The 20,037-nt window shown below is 42.6% G+C and overlaps 1 protein-coding gene across 2 annotated transcripts in view; it reads right to left on the bottom strand.

Moving 5' to 3' along the window:
- The window catches only part of BRWD1 (bromodomain and WD repeat domain containing 1), a 166,246-nt gene that overhangs the window by 10,512 nt on the left and 135,697 nt on the right, over positions 1-20,037 (bottom strand). The window contains exons 32-37 of one of the 2 annotated variants that reach the window (XM_089677883.1): positions 17,242-17,367; positions 12,122-12,191; positions 9,218-9,256; positions 7,995-8,108; positions 3,012-3,164; positions 106-269 (exon numbers count right to left, since the gene is read on the bottom strand). In XM_089677883.1, the coding sequence (XP_089534009.1) occupies positions 106-269; positions 3,012-3,164; positions 7,995-8,108; positions 9,218-9,256; positions 12,122-12,191; positions 17,242-17,367 (666 nt within the window). Of the gene's footprint in view, positions 1-105; positions 270-3,011; positions 3,165-7,994; positions 8,112-9,217; positions 9,257-12,121; positions 12,192-17,241; positions 17,368-20,037 lie in introns of both variants that reach the window. The other variant, XM_089677882.1, reaches the window with a different exon arrangement.

Consider the following 20,037-nt stretch of genomic DNA (forward strand, 5'->3'; position numbering starts at 1 on the left):
CAACACAACAATGAGAGGTTCAACCCTTCCCCACTCTTTCCAAAATGGTGTAAAAAAACCCAAAAACGTTCAATTAGGTTAAGTACCCAGATTACCACAACCTACCTTAGTGAATTTCTGGTATATTGCCCTTCCTTGGCTCCAGCTCTCTTCATGTTGCCCGATTCTTCAGACCTGCCTTTGGACTTTTGAGCATTTTTATACTCTGACAAAATAACTTTCAACTTCTCTTCTACAAGTGCAGAAAGCCTTAATGCCATACTGTAAATCTGAATACAGAAAATAGAACATATTCAGATACTTTTAATGCATGGAATAAGACTCTTGAATCACACAATAAAACTGTAAAGGCATCAACAGACATTAGAATATAAAAAACTGATCACCCAATTATACTTTACTTGCTGGCAAGAAATATAAATGGTACACCTATATACTGTTTTTATATAGTTGTGTGTCCTGCAGAGGCACTGCTATCTCTCACCTCTGCATATTGTCCTATTACAAATACAAGGTCTGCAAGTAAGTTTAGGTGTGACTACTGTAAAGTGCGTGTGATCAGAAAGACGACAAAAAGTATTGACAAAAAAAACCCACCACATGATTAAGGCACCCTTTAACTGTGCCATTCACACAGTCACGTCATTCATTCACATTCTGCCAATGTATCAGACGGGCTTGGATTTCTGAATGAACTGTGAAAGCACTGATAAGCACCCTCATAATTCAGTGGCACTTCCCCCATTTCTTTAACACAAAGCCGGTACAGGAAAGAAAGCTGGAACAAGTGTCTGCAGGAACCTGACATTGCACCCGTGATCCCCTGATTGTGTTTGCAATGCTTTGCACACTTCTGGGGGAAAAAAAAAATAACTACATTTTTTTCTTGTCAAAATATGTTCACATATTTTTTTCCCCAAAGGTAAACCTAGCCTACATACAGTATTTAATGTAATAATGTGTATTGCATTAAGGAAGGACATATTTTGAAGGGGCTGCCTACATATTGCAATGTCAAAAACAAATGATCACTTATACTTTTTTTTTTTTTTTTATATAAACATAGCATTGCACAATAAATGGTATTGTGTGTTGTAGTGAGCTGCACTGTGGTGCGTTAAACAAGAATTCCAGGCATCGGAATGTTATACTTTGTTGCCCAGCTTGGACCAGTACAACTATACCTGGCCATTGCCTCTGGAAGATTGAAATCACTGAAGTAGACACCACTATTTCAGCGATTGCCACTTGCTTCTGGGTTCCACCCTGAGGGGCTACTCCCCAGCAATGTGAACACAGGAGGTAGACCTTGTGACACAGAATGCTTTGCTTTCATTCAGAAGATGCAAAACATTCTCTGAATGGCACCTAACTGGAAGAGGTGGGGAAGGCAGGGTGGTGATGTTATGCAGAGAACACTTTGTATTCATTCATAGCTTGCAAAAGCATTCTCTGAATGGCACCTCTGCTGAGTGGTCAATCTCCTGGAATCCATCAGGCTGGCCCACTCAGCATGGGACCTGGAAGCAAGCAGAGATCACTGAAGTAGCCCCTTCAGTGATTTGCAGCTTCTAATTTATCCCAAAGGTGTTCTATCCGGTTGTGCAGGCCAGTCAACTTCCTCCACCCCAGACTGGCTCCTCCATGTCTTTATGGACCTTGCTTTGTGCACTGGTGTGCAGTCATGTTGGAACAGGAAGGGGCCATCCCCAAACTCTTCCCACAAAGTTGGGAGCATGAAATTGTCCAAAATGTCTTGGTATGCTGAAGCCTTAAGAGTTCCCTTCACTGAAACTAGGGGGACAAGCCCAACCCCTGAATAGCAACCCCACACTATTATCCCCCCTCCACCGAACTTTACACTTGGCACAATGCAGTCAGGCAAGTACCGTTCTCCTGGCAACTGCCAAACCCAGACATGTCCATCGGATTGCCAGACAGAGAAGTGTGAATGGTCACTCCAGAGAACACGTCTCCACTGCTCTAGAGTCCAGTGGCGGCATGCTTTACACCACTGCATCCAACGCTTTGCATTGCACTTGGTGATATAAGGCTTGGATGCAGCTGCTCTGCCATGGAGACCCATTCCATGAAGCTCTCTACACACTGTTGTTGTGCTAATCTGAAGGCCACAGCAAGTTCGGATGTCTTTAGCTATTGACTCTGCAGACAGTTGGTGACTTCTGCGCACTTCAGCATGCGCTGACCCCGCTCTGTCATTTTACGTGGCCTACCACTTGGTGGCTGAGTTGCTGTTGTTCCCAGTTGCTTCCACTTTGTTATAATACCACTAACAGTTGAGCGTGGAATATTTAGTAGCCAGGAAATGTCACGGATGGACTTATTGCACAGGTGACAACCTATCAGAGGACCATGCTTGGAGTCACTGAGCTCCTGAGAGCGACCCATTCTTTCACAAATATTTGTAGAAGCAGTCTGCATGCCTAGGTGCTTGATTGTATACACCTGTGTCCATGGAGGTGATTGGAACACCTGAATCCAATGATTTGGAGGGCTGGCCCAATACTTTTGGCAATATAGTGTATAACAAGCAGGTGCCTGGAATTTGTGTATTTATGTGCAGACAGCATATAAAGGTTGTCTAAGAGAAGCCATAGATGATTCAATTTTACTTCCTGCTACCATTCAGTGTTGATGGAGGAATCCCTCCCGCAGCACTATTGTATTCTCCTGACAGGGAGTCTTCCATGCCAGCAGAGCACAATGATTAGTGTTAGCGGCTATAGCTGCCGGCAGCAATCCCATGCAAAAAATCCAACAGGCTGGTTGCACTGAAGTCGGTCAATGGATCTACTTCAGTACAAAAAGCCAGTTCATACATGGATCGAATCTTGGTCGGTCCCTGCTGAACCGGCCAAGATTCGATCCATCTATGGCCGGCTTAACAAAAACGGAAAACCTTGATTTGTTCAAAGCTCAAATTAACTAAAGTTATTAAAACACACACGCTTGTGGAAAGCAAATGGATACTGTAAGTATGCAGCTCTCACCCTAGAGCGCTTGTTAGGTGTGTATAACTTGGCATTTGAAAAGACCGATCTCATGTCTTTACATAATTCCAGTGGACTGCTGTAATTTCCAGCTGCCAGTTGTTCTCTTATGGTCCCAAAATCCATAGGGGTCTTTACCACATCATGGTAATCCTACAGACAGAAAACATGTTATTTTCCAGCATTAGAGGGAAGATTAGAGACTTCTCCTCAACAGGAACATTCTACAGTTTAAACTTCCTTACTACTTGCTCCAACGGCAAACAAAAAAAAAACAAAACAAAACAAAAAAAAAACAAAAAAAAGAAGAAGGTTGAAACTCTTGCATATTTACCCAAAATGTTTTCCAAATCTTTGCACCCAGCACAAAATCTTTTTCTTGGAGTGCATGCAGGGACAGGAAGTCTAACCTTCAGGTTATACTGCTGCCTACAGCAGGAATGAAACCTGTAGGCCAACCCAGGATAATCCCTACTAACAGCATGCCTCCGTTTTGTAGCAAAGCTGTGCCAACAAGCATGATCATAAACACAGAGGGATGGGACCTGTGTCCCTCAATGGACCCCAAGAAAAGATATTAACCACTTGAGCTCCTGAGGATTTACCCCCCTTAATGACCAGGCCTTTTTTTGCTGTTTGGCGCTGCACTAATTCAAATGATAATTGCGCGGTCATGCAATGCTGTACCCAAACGAAATTTACGTCCTTTTTTTCACACAAATAGGAGTTTTCTTTTGATGGTATTTTATCATCTGTGCGCTTTTTATTTTTTGCTCTATAAACAAAAAACACACAAATATTTTGAAAAAAAACTATATTTTCTACTTTCAGCTATAAAAAATATATCGTAAACTCAAAGTTGGTTATAAATTTAGGCCAAAATGTATTCTGCTCCATGTTTTTGGTAAAAAAAATCCCAATAAGTGTATATTGATTGCTTTGTGTGAAAGTTATAGCGTCTACAAACTATGGTATAGATACTGCAATTTATGCCTTTTTTTGCTATACAGCGCTGCACTAATTCAAATGATAATTGCGCGGTCATGCAATGCTGTACCCAAACGAAAATTACGTCCTTTTCACACAAATAGAGCATTTTTTTGGTGGTATTTTATCACCTGTGCGCTTTTTTTTTCTTCTATTTTCTACTTTCAGCTATAAAAAATATATTGTAAACTCAAAGTTAGTCATAAATTTAAGCCAAAATGTATTCTGCTCCATGTTTTTGGTAGAAAAAAATCCCGTGCATTAGCGGGAAAACCGGCGCTATATGGGATGGGCGCTAACACTATCGGAAGTCACCAGTGACACTAATACAGTGATCAGTAAAAATCTGTTCACTGATCAATGACACTGGTGATAGGGCAGTGAAGGGGTTAACGGGGGGAAAAGGGGGGGGGGGATTAAGGGGTTAAATGAGATTACTGGTGTACTGGCGGGCAAACTGGCGCTATCTGGGAGGGGCGCTAACACTATCGGAAGTCGCCAGCGACACTGATACAGTGATCAGTAAAAATCGATTCACTGATCAGTGACACTGGTGACAGGGCAGTGAAGGGGTTAACTGGGGGGGGGGGGGGCGATCAGGGGGTTAAATGTGTCCTAGGTGTGTTCTAACATTGGGTATGTGCTGTTTTACGGTTTGTATGTCTTCTTCTCTGTCTGGAAGGGAATGTGTCCAGGCAGAGAAGAATGACATCATATCCTGTCCTGTGTAGACTCAGATGCCCCTGTTCCTTAGAACCTTGGCATGAACAACCACACTGTTAAAGGCAGTGACCATGAAGCAGAATGCGGACGATCTTAGCCCACAGAGCCTCACCAGGTCTGTTTGGGCCAGTCCAGAGCAATGAGGCTCACTGGAAAGCCCTCCATCTCAATCCTATGAAGCAGACATGGAAGAATTTTCAGGGGAGGAAAGGCATAGACCATGATGAGCTGATTTCACCGGAGCATCACTTATCGCAAGACATCCTTGTAGCTGGAGACAGACCTCTCCAGTTTGTTGTTTAACCCAGGGCCAGGTGCTGTGGAAATCTGCCTGCCAATTGTCTACGCCTGGATTGCACACTGCTGACAAGGCTGGAAAAAAGCTCTGCACAGGAAAAGATCCTATGCGATCTACCTCACTTTCACAGCAAGACTTGTGATTCTTCTACGATGATCAATGTACACCATTGTCTTGTCTGACTGAATCAGATGCTCCTCAAAAGCATGATAGTCCAGCACTGCAGGGACAGCAAAATTGCCTAAAGCTCCAGTATGTCAATAAGAAGATGAGACTACTTCAACGACCAAGTTCCCTACACCAATAAGGTGGCCAGAAAACCTCCTCAGACTGGCATTTGTCACAAGGAACCTTAAAAAACAGGTAGGAAGAAAGTATGAATTATTCTGACTACAGGGCCTGAATCCTGAGCCACCAAGACAGAAACGTGGCCCTATGTGACAAATGAACTAGCCCGTCCAGACACTGCATCGTCCCATGACACCACAATGTTGCACTGCAGTGGTCAGAGAGTGAAACTGGGCAAAAGGAAGAGATCTGAAGGAGGCTACAATCAAACCAGGGACTCTCAAACAAGGACAGACAGCTTCTGAACCAGACAGTTCTCTTGTGTAAGTGACACTATGGCCTGAGCTGTATCCAAGACTAGACCTAGAAACTCCAAAAGAGGAGTCTGTTCCTGAGGGGATTTCTGAAGGTTTAGTGTCCATCCAATCTCCTGTAAAGTCTAGACAATCAAAGCCACGTTGTGCAACAAAGTCTACAATGACTGTTTCTTCGATAGGTGGTTTTGTAAGTATTCCACAATTGGGATGCCAGGAGAGAGACAGGAGGTTCAGACTGGAGGAGGAAGGCCAGGCCATGAACTGCCAGTTTAAGAACTCCATAGCCAAGTGTAATAATCGCTGATGTGCTGGAAACATATTTGTATGCAAGTATTCATCTTTCCACAGAACAAAGAAGGTCTCCCAGGTGAAAGGAGGCAATGATAGATTTGATATCTCCCATCTGGAATTTCAGGACCCAAATGAAGACATCCAGAGCTTTAAGATCCAGAATGGGCATAAGCCTCCTTGAGACTGGGTTGGAGTAAAAACCCTGAACTTTTCTGCCACAGGAACTGAGAGTGACACAGTTATCCAAAAGACCTGAGAGGGCTCAACAGAGTTTGTAGCCAAATCAAAGTACACACTACTTCCAAGTGCATACATCTTCCCTGCAGGGCTGAGTCTAAGTGTCGTGAGCCTGCCCACAAGAGCATCCTCAGCTCCATCTACCAAATACTCCAAGAATTGACAGGCCCCTATCTGATATGGTCACCAAAGTAAAAAATTTAAATTGTCAAGTCATCTGCTGCAGAAACTGCTCTGTTCAGTCTGTAGCCATCACATCACCCAGTGGACGGCATCAATGCTCAATCCCACAGCAATAACCTTTTTTGCTGCAAAACCAGGGAATATTGGTGCCCAACTACCAAGGCAAATGATGTAGCTCTTGGTGTTCAGCCCAGGAGAGCACCCCATCGGTAACCCAGCGCCTAGGGCACTTCCAGGCTATCACTGCAATGCCCAGTCGGGTCCATATATGGTATTCCAAAAGCCAGGCTGATGACAACCACATCAGATAGCTGCATTCAAAGAGACAAAGCTCAAGCAGTAATGTAGAGAAGAGTCTTAATTGAAACTAAGAATCAAAAGAATGAAAAAGGAAAAAAAAAAAAAAGCTGGTCTTTTGCACAGCAGAGGTGGTAGAAAAGACATCCATCCTCCTAAGACACTAGCAAAAACAGAGGAATGCTGGAAGTAGGAGCAGTTATCCTGGGCTGGTCAACAGTGTGTGTTGCCAGTGTCCAATCCATCTGTAGGCAGTAGTCCAACCGAAAGCTTAGATACTTCTGTCCAATCCTGCCAAAATCATAGGGCCAATTATTATATAATTTACATATCAAAGCTTTTATTTTTTTAACCACTTGCCCTCCTGAGGATCCCCCCTCCTGACCAGGCCATTTTTTTGCATTACGGCGCTGAGTTACTTTAACTGACAAATGCGCGGTCATGCAACGCTGTACCCAAATGAAATTTATGGCATTTTTTCCCCCCACAGAGCTTTCTTTCGGTGGTATTTGATCGCCTATGCGGTTATTTTTTGCGCTATAAGCAAAAGAAATATTTTTGACTTTTTGCTATTAAACATGTCCAGTAAAAAAATGTATAAAATCAAATTTAGTCATAAATTTAGGTCAAAATGTATTCTGCTCCATGTCTTTGCTATACAAAAATCCCAATACGTCTAAAATTGGTTTACGTGAATGTATAAATGCACTGGGATTTTTTTTTTTTTTTTCATTTTTACTAGTAATGGTGGTGATCAGCAACTTATAGCGGGACTACGGAAGACATTCTGACACTGGGGGAAACTGGCTTGGTGTCACTGACCAAAAAGCACTGACCCTGTACTAATGACACTGGATAGGAAGGGGTTAACATGAAGGGTGATCAAAGGGTTAACTGTGTGCAGGGAGTGTTTTACTAGGGGGCGGGGATGTGTGAGATTCACTGTAATCACACTGCTGTGGATGGCTGTGCAGTGCAGTGTGTTCGAGCTGACAGGGAGGATGACTGTTCGTAAACAAAAATAATCCTCCTCCCTGTTGGTGATCCTTGGAAATCACTGGGCGCTGGCAAGTAATTACTGGCCGGGGACAGATTGACAGCCTCAGACGTGAATGGCGTCGTGGGTAGGGCGCAATACCCCCTACCCGGAAATGAAAAATCACATATACATACATATATATATATATATATATATATATATATATATATATATATATATATATATATATACACACATATACATATATATATATATACATATACATATACACATACACAATTTTGCGCATCCGTGCTGCCCTGTAGCAGTATTTTTGCTATAGGGTGGTTGGAAAGCGGTTGAAAGCACCTGCTTGCACTTACTGGGTACTGCTCCAGGTCTACAGGCTCCCTGAATGGTTCCGAATCTTCACACACTATAATGAATTCAACCAGGTTCATGCAGCACCTCTTCCAGCTATTCACAGTTTTTAACCTCTGCTGCAAAACAATATTTTACAGTTTAATCGGGAGTAACCAAATGCCAATTTGTAATTCTTGACAACGAAGTAACAAAGAATTGTTTGGGGTTTATGTACACTTTAAATGGTTAAATCGAGCTCTCTCTTTAAGGTTCACTGCACATGGAAGTTAAGGTCATTTTCACACTTAAAAGACAGCTGCAGGGTACAGCCGCCTATATTATCGAATAGCTCTATGGGAACTATAGAGAATGTCGCAGGTAGGGATACAGCTAAGCTACAACATAATCATACACTTGAATGTGCTTTGAGGGTGTAGAATACTAAAAAGGTTCAAAGACATCTGTGGCGGCTCCTCAATTAGACTGAACTAATCTCTGCCGCATATAAAAGAAAATAGCAGAGGGCGCCAACAAAGTACACTGTATAGAAAAAAAGTGGCAACTTGCAAGATGCATAAAGATAAGAGCATGTAATCCACCCAGTATGGTTAGCTGAGCCTCACTGTGTCTTCATGAGCTAGGAAGCAGATGATACTGTCAGAAGCTGTGTAGGATATCAGACATGAAACCAGAAATCCTGGAGCCACCCTGATCACTTAGTCTTACGCACACCATGAGCTCCAGGATTTATGGTTTTGTTTCTGGTGTCCTACACAGATCCTGAAGACACAATGAGGCTCAACTAACTGCTCTGTGTAGATTACATACTCTTATCCTTACGCATCTCATGGGTTGCCATTTGTGATTTTTAATCATGTCTTTTCCTATATACTGCACTTAGTTGGCGCCCTTTACGGTTTCCTTGAATAGCTCTATGGTAGCTATATGCAGACATATGCTGTACTTGGGTAAACACGTGCACAGGAGTAAATCTAGGAACCTACAAAAGCTGTATTCTGGTATTTACATCTATGTAAGTGTTTACACAAGCACAGTGTATACCTTTGTACAGCTACTCATTACTATGGGCAGCTGTATACTGCAGCTGTCTCTCTCGGGCAAAGAAATAGATTGGATACTCAACTTACTGTGTGTGCGAGGCCCAAATGTAGAACAACTCAGAGAACAAACAACATTTTCTGCTGTTAAAAGTTTCTGGATGTATAAAACAAAAAAAACTTACTGCATTTTCTGATGATCTAGGTTGATCAACTCCATTTTCCTGAAAAATACACATTAAATAAATTGTGGGCTCCTAGGTATACATCTAACAAAACAACAAACTGTTTCCAGTCTGCTTAAAGCCGTTTTAAAAGGCTATAGTTCCCCCCCCCCCCCCCCAAAAAAAATAACAAACATGTTATACTTACCAGTTCTGGCAATGGTATTGCAGAGCCATCCTGAACATCTTCTTTTGGGGTCGTCTGCCCACACTCACCATGTGCCACTATAGGAAGCCTCTTCCTATAGTGGCACACCGACTGGCTTGCTCCTAAGCTGGGCATCCATAGACGCACACAGCACAGCTCGCCCCCCTCACCCACAGGATTTGATTGACAGCATCAGAAGTAAATGGCTCTCACCGAGTTCAGAGAGGAGAGGAAGAGAGAGTGGCGCTGGTGCACTGAGACACAGTGCTGAATCAAGACAGGACTCGGGAAAGTATAAAAGGGAGATGAGGGGGCGATACAACCACTGGGACATTTTTTTACCTTAATGCAAGGAAAGCATTAAAGTAAAAACAATGTTCTACCTTTAAACCACTAACAAAAAAACTTCACTACGGGAACCCCAAGTAAAAATTTCTTAAGTAAAGCCAACTATAGCCCAGGAAACATCTGAGAACAGATCATGAAGCATCTTCTCTATCCATGAATGCAACACTGGGCCCCTGGAAGTACTACTTCATCCTCTGCAGATGAGTAAATGCAAACACTTGGTATTTGCTGGTGCTCACCTGCACGACCTGCATAGGAAACACCCTCCTACATGTTCAAATAACGAACAATCACCAGTATTGCTTGAATTAGGTGGAAAATTTACTTAAATAGCAATGTGATTGTGGAACTTGTTTGAAGTACAGAGCAGCTACAACCTCAAAGAACTCTTCTCCCCATCCCAGATATCACAAAATTTGAGGGACAAGTGGTACTACATTTTGTTGCATATTTATAAAACAGGTGAATGTATTAAGTGCATGTGTTTTAGGTTGAATATATACATAACATTTAATAGATCTAAAAAGCAGATGTAAGGGTCAAACATACTGACAACTCCAAGACAGCACAGATATTCAGCTGTACCCATGTTTAAGGTGACGCATATAATAAACACACACAGTGAATTGAAAGGGATGTGCATGGGCCCGAGGGCCAATAGCCTACCACATATGGGAGACTGAAATAACGAACTATAAAAATATGTGGATCCACTACAAAAATGACAGTGATTCACTGTCACTGCTATGTAAATACACCCTTTATTGTAACAAACTTTGCTATTTTCAGACACCTACTGGTGTCTTATTAAAGCGGTATTATGCCACAAACCAAAACTGTCACATATTGCAGCTCATCAATCCTTGATTGTAATGGCTTCTTTAGTTTTTTTCTTAGACCTTTCCACTCTCTTTTCCCCTGGTGATATGGCCAGTACAGGGGCGGACTGACCATTTGGAAACTCCGGCACTGCCCGAGGGCCCGGGGTCAGTAGGGGGCCCCATGAGATGCCCCTGGTACCTTTTTCATAGGCTTTTTTGAGTTTGGGCAAGGACACAGGGGCCCCATGATCCCCTATTGCCCGGGGGCGCCATGAGTTGTCAGTCTGCCCCTGGGCCAGTAACACCTCCTGCATTACAGTACCTTCACTCTGGACGAAAGAGCACAGTGGGCACCTTTGGAGATCCACACTGTTAACCTGGGGGCAGGGAAGTATTACATGGACTAGCAGATTTAAATACACTAATAAACTGAAGTCAAACTCCAGCTAAACACTTTAGAAGTTTTCCATAAATAAATAAAAGCTGATTAAAAGCACCCGTCAATGGTTTCTCTCATCTCTGTAACTGTTAAAACATCTGCAAGAGAGTTAGTTTAAAAAAAAAAAAAAGAAAAAAAAAAAAGAAAAAAAAAAAAGGAGAGACTTACTGGCTGGATCTTCAGGGGCAAATAGAAGAAAACACCTAAAACAAAACCTAGTACAGCCACCACATCTAAGAATTGGTAAGTTGCAATATAATAAATGTTTTAAGCAGGAATCATATCTTATTTTATTTGTAACACATAAGTTTCCTTCAAAGTTACATTAACTATATGTGACCAGTTCTTGCAGCTTGGATACCTATACCGATTTTGCGCCCTTACAATGCCTTAATGCGGTTGCAAAGGCTTAAGGTTTTTTTTTTAATCTTCATGCATTGCGCAGCAGCAATTCAACAATGTGCACAACAGTCTCGGCTCTCCCTCCTCATTGGCAGAGAGAGTAGCAGGAGCCATTTTCAATCAGAGCCAATGAGGAGCAAGGGGGAGCCTCGCCTCGGCTGTGTGTGAATGGACACGCAGATCAGCAGCTTGGTAGCAAGCCTGCTTGGGTGCCCCCATAGCAAGCTGCTTTCTCTGGGAGCACTTGGCAAGGAGGAGGGGCCACAAGCACAAGTGGGGAGGGCCCAAGAAGAAGAGGATTGGGGCTGCTCTGTGCAAAACCACTGCACAGAGCAGGTAAGACATGTTTGTTATTTTAAAAATATTGCCTTTTCTATAACTCCAACAAAAACGTAATGGAGGTGTAAAAAAAAAAAAAAAAAAAAAAAAAAGAAGGATAAAAGCAAGCCAAAACCAATATAAATTATATTAAAAATCGGGCTTAGCCATACCACTGCTCCACATGTATGGTGTGATCATGGCACATGAGGTGTAGGTGCACAGAAAACCACAGATCAACAGACATGGTGTGAACAAACCCCTACTCTTCTAGTGCTGGCCAACATGAAAGCAAACATCACCTGTTTTGTTGGGATGAGCAACTACTTTTCCTTTCTATCTAGCTTTTATACAGAAGTACCAATGGTTGAGACAAAGCACAAAGTTACCTGTCCATCACAGGAGTCCTGCTCTTCAGTAGTATTGCACAGATCTGAAAGGCTGGTACAGCTGCTGTCCCTGCAAAACAAAACACAAACTTGTTTTCATTTTGTTATATGGCCCCTAATGTAGGTCTGTGTGAATAGGGGGTAAACTATTAGAACATATGCAGAAACACAAATAGATTACCAAAGAGATGCAGGGCTATTCAAAACACAGTATTATTTAGAGTCTGCCTTTGTTCATACAGCTACTGGACAACATCACCTCTACTGCAAATGACTAATTGTATTACTCTAATGCAGAGAGCAGTTTACATGGAAAGCGGGGGGCTATGAGCATAGATCCATCATAAATGGAGTTGGACCTGGGAGAAAATGTCATGTATGAAGACGGAGACAGAACAATGAGCTAAAGCATTCAAGGTAAAGCATTAAAGTGGTTGTTGTTGCAGTAATGTCATTGTGGATTCTGTAAGTACTGTTCCATTTTCTCTATTATCTTGACAATAAAAGTTGTTTAAGGTTTACAACCACCTTTTTTTTTTTAATCCAGACATGAAATATGAACAAAGCATATCCCTCTATAGTGTGTACTTGTCTCAATCCAGAGCACTAAGAGTAATTTCTGTCTGCTGTCTTGTTCCTCTGCTATCTGCATGAGTCACTTCTGACAAGTTTTCCTGACACCAAGAAAAAAATGGCGACGGGGAGGGGCCTCCAGCAGATTGACAGCCTCAGCTCTCCCTCCAATCAGCTGTCAGAGCTCTCCACACTGAGGTCCGCTGTGTGTTATTTCAGCTCACTGCACCCTGTTTTCCAAACTCTCAAACAAGCTTTATAAATTCTGGGCTTTGAACAGATGTAGAGAAGAAAAGACTGCAGATAAACAAGTACAACCTATGTAGGAGGATTAGTTTCATCTCTGTGTAACACCTGAGGCCAGTCACTTCACTGGGTATATGTAAAGGTTCACAACCACTTTAATAAAATGAGTAAATATGGCATGGTGGGACTGTAATTAACATAGGTACATCACATCAGCAGCAGAATGCTGCAGAAACAATTGTAATAGTTTTATACTTTATATTTACGGCAAAGGAATACATAGTGACAGGCATGGGCCCACAGGTATTCTTATAGGCAACTGGTACAATGACAGTGACTTGGCAAGTATGAATCCAACTGTCATGGCGGCACAAAAGAGACCTATAGAGGACACGTACAAAACACACAGGTGGATGTTGACTTTGGCATGTGCACTGCAACTAAAATGGCAGAATGGCTGGTTTTTGTATGTATGACACTTCGTGATGTCAGTGACTAGTACTTCAGCACACTGGCTCAATCATAAAGACCTGCTAATATTTTAGAATTTAGATGAACAACATGACAGTTTATCAGCTTTGTAATAGATTTAAAGTCTAACACATTACTAAGTAAATTTTATACCATTTCTATTCAAAATCTTTAAGGCCCCCCTCTCACTTATGCCGTGCGGTAATGTGTGGTAAAATGCACGGTTTACCGTGTGGCACTTTGTACACCGGATACATTCAGTAGGATACATACTATTGCTTGGCTGCTACGTAAAGAAAAAAAAAAAAGCGGCATATCTGATTTGTGTTATGTTGCCATAAATTGGCAGCTCATGTAACATAGATGCATACTACAGCACACTGCTACTGGAACGGGTGGATGTGGAGCGATACTTAAACAGCTTTCGTAGTTTTTCAATAGGCCTGCTTTACACATCCCTCCACCACACATTCATCTACAGACAAGACTAACATAGGGAGGCCTGCATAGATGCAAGCACAGGCACACTTTAAATCATACATAGCTGTAACAGGAAATATGTGAGAATGTCATTCTCCATCCTCTAATATAGCGGTGCTGTAAAAGAAATGGCTGAACAGCTGCTGACACATGGTATAACGCACCACCTCCAAGCAGCAACAGAATAGGAGTTGGGTGAACAGAAGGTTATATACACCAATGACCTGCCAGTTTTTCTAGAGGATATGCTTAAAGCTGAACTCCAAGCAGATAAAAATCACTAAGAGTTACGCCAGCTGTGTCATTATTAACAGGGGCCCATTCATAATGCAGCTGTATGACCCTTCTGGGGCTGTGTCCGGGATGGGGGGTGGGGTTGGTGGAAGAGAGGAAGAGGAGAGCCCAGTTATGACCTGTCAAAACTCACATGAATGACTCCAATCACAGAGTTCCTTGTAGTATTACAGTCCGTATTTTATGAATGTCTGGTGGAGAGCAGGGGCGGATTGACAACTCATGGGGCCCCCGGGCAATAGGGGATCATGGGGCCCCTGTGTCCTTGCCCAAACTCAAAAAAGCCTATGAAAAAGGTACCAGGGGCATCTCATGGGGCCCCCTACTGACCCCGGGCTCTCGGGCAGTGCCCGAGTTTCCAAATGGTCAGTCCGCCCCTGGTGGAGAGTGGATAGGTGGATATGCTATATCCACTATAAATATGCTCCTATAGGTATTTTCAGATAGAACAGGCACATGACTCTGTTACATTAACCCCTTCCCGCCGGAGCCTCCCAGCCCTTTAAGAGTTTCAGACGCCAGGAGGCAGGGCGGGTTGGGCGTGGTTTAGGGATCATGTGACCGTCGTGACGCGTCGTCATGACGGTCACATGTTCGGGAAAGGTCCCGATCGTAAGAGCGAGTCGGGACCTTTCCGTGAGTACCGCACGTGTGCTGGGAGCGCACGCTCTCAGCACATGTTTTTTGTTACATGAACGCAAATGTGCGGCAGGCTCCCACCGTCTAGGCCCAGACGCTGGGAGGCTGCACATTTGTGTGCGGCCGGCGTAAAGGGGTTAACCTGCAGTAAAGCCTTGTTTACTCAAAGGGGCAGCACTGTAAACCAAACAGGGGTCTCTCTCTTACAGTGAACATGCCTACAGGAGAATACACAGGGATGATTTCATCAGTCACAGGCTAAGCAGAGTCTTTGACCATATAGCCTTAGTTTTATTTATCAAAGAGGACCACAAATTGGCTGTGCTGCCTGCTAAGAGTGCCTACATTACAAGTCTAGCTGAACACAAATGCATATCCAGACAGAAACGGTTTTCAACTGTGAATATGTGCTTGGCTAGAGTTTTGCTTTAAGTAGCACATCACACACCATTATACAAATATGTACTACATGGATAAGACTAAGTGTTTACAGCCATTGAGCAGCACCTACAGATCACGTTTCCCAATGGAGCTGCAAAAAAGCAAAACACCAGCAGTGTGTTTAACCTCCCTGGCGGTCTGATTATTTCAGATTTTTGGTGCTGAAAGCGGTACCATTATTTTGCATGGAAATATGTAGTTTTTTTATTGTAGGCTGTAATTTTTAGGAATAACTCACTGAAATCTGTCCGAACAAGAGTCTAGTAAACATCCCGGGTAGGATAAAATTTGAAACACAAAATCATAAATTATAATTTAATAAATAATCATAAAAAATAATATAATAATAATATATTTAATTCAATAATATAATCAAACCAAAAACACTGAAATTTTAAATATAGAGCCAAGTTCGCACATCGCTGAGCAAAGTCGCAAAATCGTTTTCAGTGTCTGATGAGGAATTTCCCCACGAATCATTATCACTCAATTCTGCAAGTGGTTCTGATTTACTATCGCTGTTCTCTAGCTGATCTAAAACCACTTTTGACCTAAAAGGGACGCTTTTTGGACGCTATGGACTTTTCTATGTTTCCAGGCAGAAAGAACTGTCAAAATGCAGACAGGGGACAGGACAAAGCACTCGGGACAAAATGTACGTGGAATGGTTTGAAACAGCAATGTATTATTATGTAAAATTCGTTTTGAAAAAAAATGACATTTTTTTAAAATGTTCAAATTTCCCGCCGCCAGCACGTCCCGACGTCACAGGGACCGGAACACAGGAGCCGGATGGGGACACATCGTGGGAGCGAAGGACAAGGCAAGTGCTGGAGGGACTCCCTATGCAGCGCCGCATGGTAAGCCCGAGTGTAGCTTGGGGTTACCGCTTTTGGTACAGAAACTTTACCCCGAGCTACACTCGGGAATACCACCAGGGAGGTTAATGTATCAGGATGTCAGACTAAAACACTAATCTAAAACACTCAAAATACAAAGATAATCATTCTATTCCCCACAGGCAGTGTTAAGTTAGGCAACAAAAATATTTTCATTGGCTAAATTACCACTATTTTAGTCGACTAAAACTAAAACAATTACGATGAATAAAATGGGACTAAAACTAAAATGGCATTTTGGCCAAAAGACTATGATTAAAGCTGAAATGAAATTTGATGGCAAAATTAACACTGGTTATATATCATAAGGGCTAAATCCATGTCTTTAGTGCATGTTCAAACCTTAATACCATAAAATATATGTTATTAGATTTTTACTCCAGGAGTATATAATGATTTTGGAAATTCTAGAGAAAAGCTTAAATAAAGCATTACAATTTAACTAAACCCTTTAGATTTTAGTTGACTACAATGTACTGGAGATTTTAGTTGACTAAAATATGACAAACAATTCAGATGAATAAATATGACAAAACTAAAATGGCATTTTAGTATAAAAAAAAAAAAAAAAAAAAAAAAAAGACAGACTAAAACTAAATAATTTGATGTCAAAATTAACACTGCCCACAGGGCTACTACACAATAAAGGAAACACTTGACTACTAAAAAGTTAAAACTTTTTTTTTTTTTTTTTAGCTTTGGATAGAGTGGAGAGGCATTAGAACCAATATTTTTATTTCTGTCTGTGTCCCTGTTAGCGTGAGTCACTTTAATTGTCCTGATCACGTATGTCATGATAAATGAAAGTTATGGGTGAATCTAAAAATTTGAGTCGCTAACAAAATAGGAACAGAGGAGAAATCTTCCAACTTGTTTGCGTGCCACCCAAGCTAGGATTCTCCTCAGGAGATATATCAGGTCATTGCCTTCTGAGATTATAGGGCTGGAAGTGAAAGGAAATATCCTTAAAATACAGATGGCAAAAAAATCAAAACAAAAAAAGCACTCAACAGGTATTACTTCAAATATACTTTAAAAACTCAAAAAGCAGAACACCATATAACATGCAATCCTTACATGATGAATTTTAGTAGCAGGTCTGTGATTTTCTTGGCCAATCTAACAATGTTGCTCTCAGGTTCATTGAAAGTTCTGGCATTGTGTTCAATGTATCTCAATTCCCAGATTAGTGCAGACAACCTCCTATAAGAGACAGACAGACGAAAATTACAAAGGAATCATCTTAAGGTTTCTCACTACAGCAGTTAGGTCTCAACGTAGAAGACTTCACAGTTTACATTAGGAGGGGGGTCCAAAGCAAGCCATAGATAATGCAGTTTTCCTTTCGTCCATCATGGGTGGAAGGAAAGAAAATTGCTTGATTCCCCATCCAACACCAAAATCCCTCCCATAGTGCTACTGTATTTTGCCAGCGGGAAACGTAGGAAGCCTTCCCTGCAAGCAGAACACAATGCTTAATGTTTTCCGTCGTCACTAATTGTTCAGGAAAAATCCGACAGGCTGGTTGTACACAAGGTGATGTTGTGTACACAACCAGGATTCCCATACTTGGATAGAACATTTCAATCCATGTACAGCCAAGCTTTGCTCTCATATACTTTATAAAGAATAATTGGCTAATCACAAAATGTTATCATTTCAAGCAATCCTATTCTCAAAGATTGATCATTTAACACAATTGTTTAGACTTAAAGTGGAACTAAAAGGGAGGACACTCACCTTCCCAATGCTCCAGAGCCAGCATTGTCACCTGTGTGCTGGGTGTTTGCCATCTTTATTGGCACACAGGATCGGCCCGGCCACTGTAAGCCGAGCTGTGCATGCGCAGCTCAGTTTACAGTGCGGAGATCGCTGTAAGCAGACAAGTAGGTATATTTTATTGCAGAAGAGACAATAAAATGCTTGCCTGCTCACAGTGCATCATAGCAGAACTTTAGTTCCACTTGAACTAGATTTTTCAACATGGTATCTTCTTTGACCTCTTACTACTGTGTACAGACCGCTTGGTAGTTGATTTCTAATACAATGCATTTTCCGAAAATCAATCCCCCCCCCCCCCATAGTGGCTAGAGCTATAGCCACTATAGGGAAAATGCATTGGGAAAGAGTTTTGTTTTCCTGGATTCAGGTGGCCTTTAGACTTCTTTTTAACAATGTCACTCAAGCAGATTATCCGTTATGGTCACTACTGTGAGAATAAGCAGTGAACAGCCTCTGGAGACACAGATTTGCTGGTATCCCATGCCTGGTAACAGATCTGTCAAAATCTCTCTATGCCCTTTCCCCTGGATATTAGTTGGGGAACCCGTGCTTGCCTGTTTTTTTGCCATCCCATATAGTTACTGCTTGCTGTATGTTGATATTTCCAGGAAGAGTCGATATGAGCGCTTGTGCGGCTACACCTGCAAATTGTGGATGGTAATTGTTGAGCTCCAGTTGTACTTGTGTGAAGTAATACAATTTCTACCGGTATATTTCTGTGTTGGGATTGTTGATTCTCAAGCTTGCATTAAAAACATTGTGTAAAACCCATTGTGTTGGCTCTAATCCTTAGCCCTATCCTCCATCACATATATTAGGATTATATTAAAAATGAAAAAAAAAGCAAATGCTATCTTGTTTGACACTTTGGGTGTCTACGTGAAAGGAGAATGTAAAGACAGGTGAAAGCGGTTTATTCAGTTTAACTTCACTGAATTCACCTTGTTAAGCCTGTTCCCTGAAAGGTTTAGTGACAATATGGACTGATAAAGAGCTTGTGCAGTTAAAGTGTTACTAAACCCCGGACCCCGCATTCACTATATCCGCTCTCCCCGGACCCCGCATTCACTATATCCGCTCTCCCCGGACCCCGCATTCACTATATCCGCTCTCCCCGGACCCCGCATTCACTATATCCGCTCTCCCCGGACCCCGCATTCACTATATCCGCTCTCCCCGGACCCCGCATTCACTATATCCGCTCTCCCCGGACCCCGCATTCACTATATCCGCTCTCCCCGGACCCCGCATTCACTATATCCGTTCTCCCCGGACCCCGCATTCACTATATCCGCTCTCCCCGGACCCCGCATTCACTATATCCGGTCTCCCCGGACCCCGCATTCACTATATCCGCTCTCCCCGGACCCCGCATTCACTATATCCGCTCTCCCCGGACCCCGCATTCACTATATCCGCTCTCCCCGGACCCCGCATTCACTATATCCGCTCTCCCCGGACCCCGCATTCACTATATCCGCTCTCCCCGGACCCCGCATTCACTATATCCGCTCTCCCCGGACCCCGCATTCACTATATCCGCTCTCCCCGGACCCCGCATTCACTATATCCGCTCTCCCCGGACCCCGCATTCACTATATCCGCTCTCCCCGGACCCCGCATTCACTATATCCGGTCTCCCCGGACCCCGCATTCACTATATCCGCTCTCCCCGGACCCCGCATTCACTATATCTGGTCTCCCCGGACCCTGCATTCACTATATCTGGTCTCCCATAGTACACAGAACATGGAAATGCAATTATTTTAGTAAATATAAACTACTAAATACCTTTTTTCATCAGCAGTTAGAGCAGTCTTGTGACTACTGCAGAGCACTGGATAAAGCTTGTAGGAGGAGCTTTCTTTCTGCTCTAGGAAGATGTGAAAGCCCTAACCCTCTGTCTGGACAGTGCTGATTGGCCCTGTGGTCATCACATGCACTCTCTCAAGAAAAAAACAAAAAACAAAAAAACCTCTCTAGCAACACACCAAACTGAGCAAGTGACTACAGATTCACTCTGTATCAGGTGGTCATTTCAACAAGAAGAGGGGCAGAGAATAGAGGATCAAAAAGCCTTTTTTACACAAT

Source organism: Staurois parvus, unplaced genomic scaffold (genome assembly GCF_062004578.1).
Source record: "Staurois parvus isolate SC_StPar_1 unplaced genomic scaffold, SC_StPar_1.0 ptg000195l, whole genome shotgun sequence".
Classification (NCBI taxonomy): Eukaryota; Metazoa; Chordata; class Amphibia; order Anura; family Ranidae; genus Staurois; species Staurois parvus.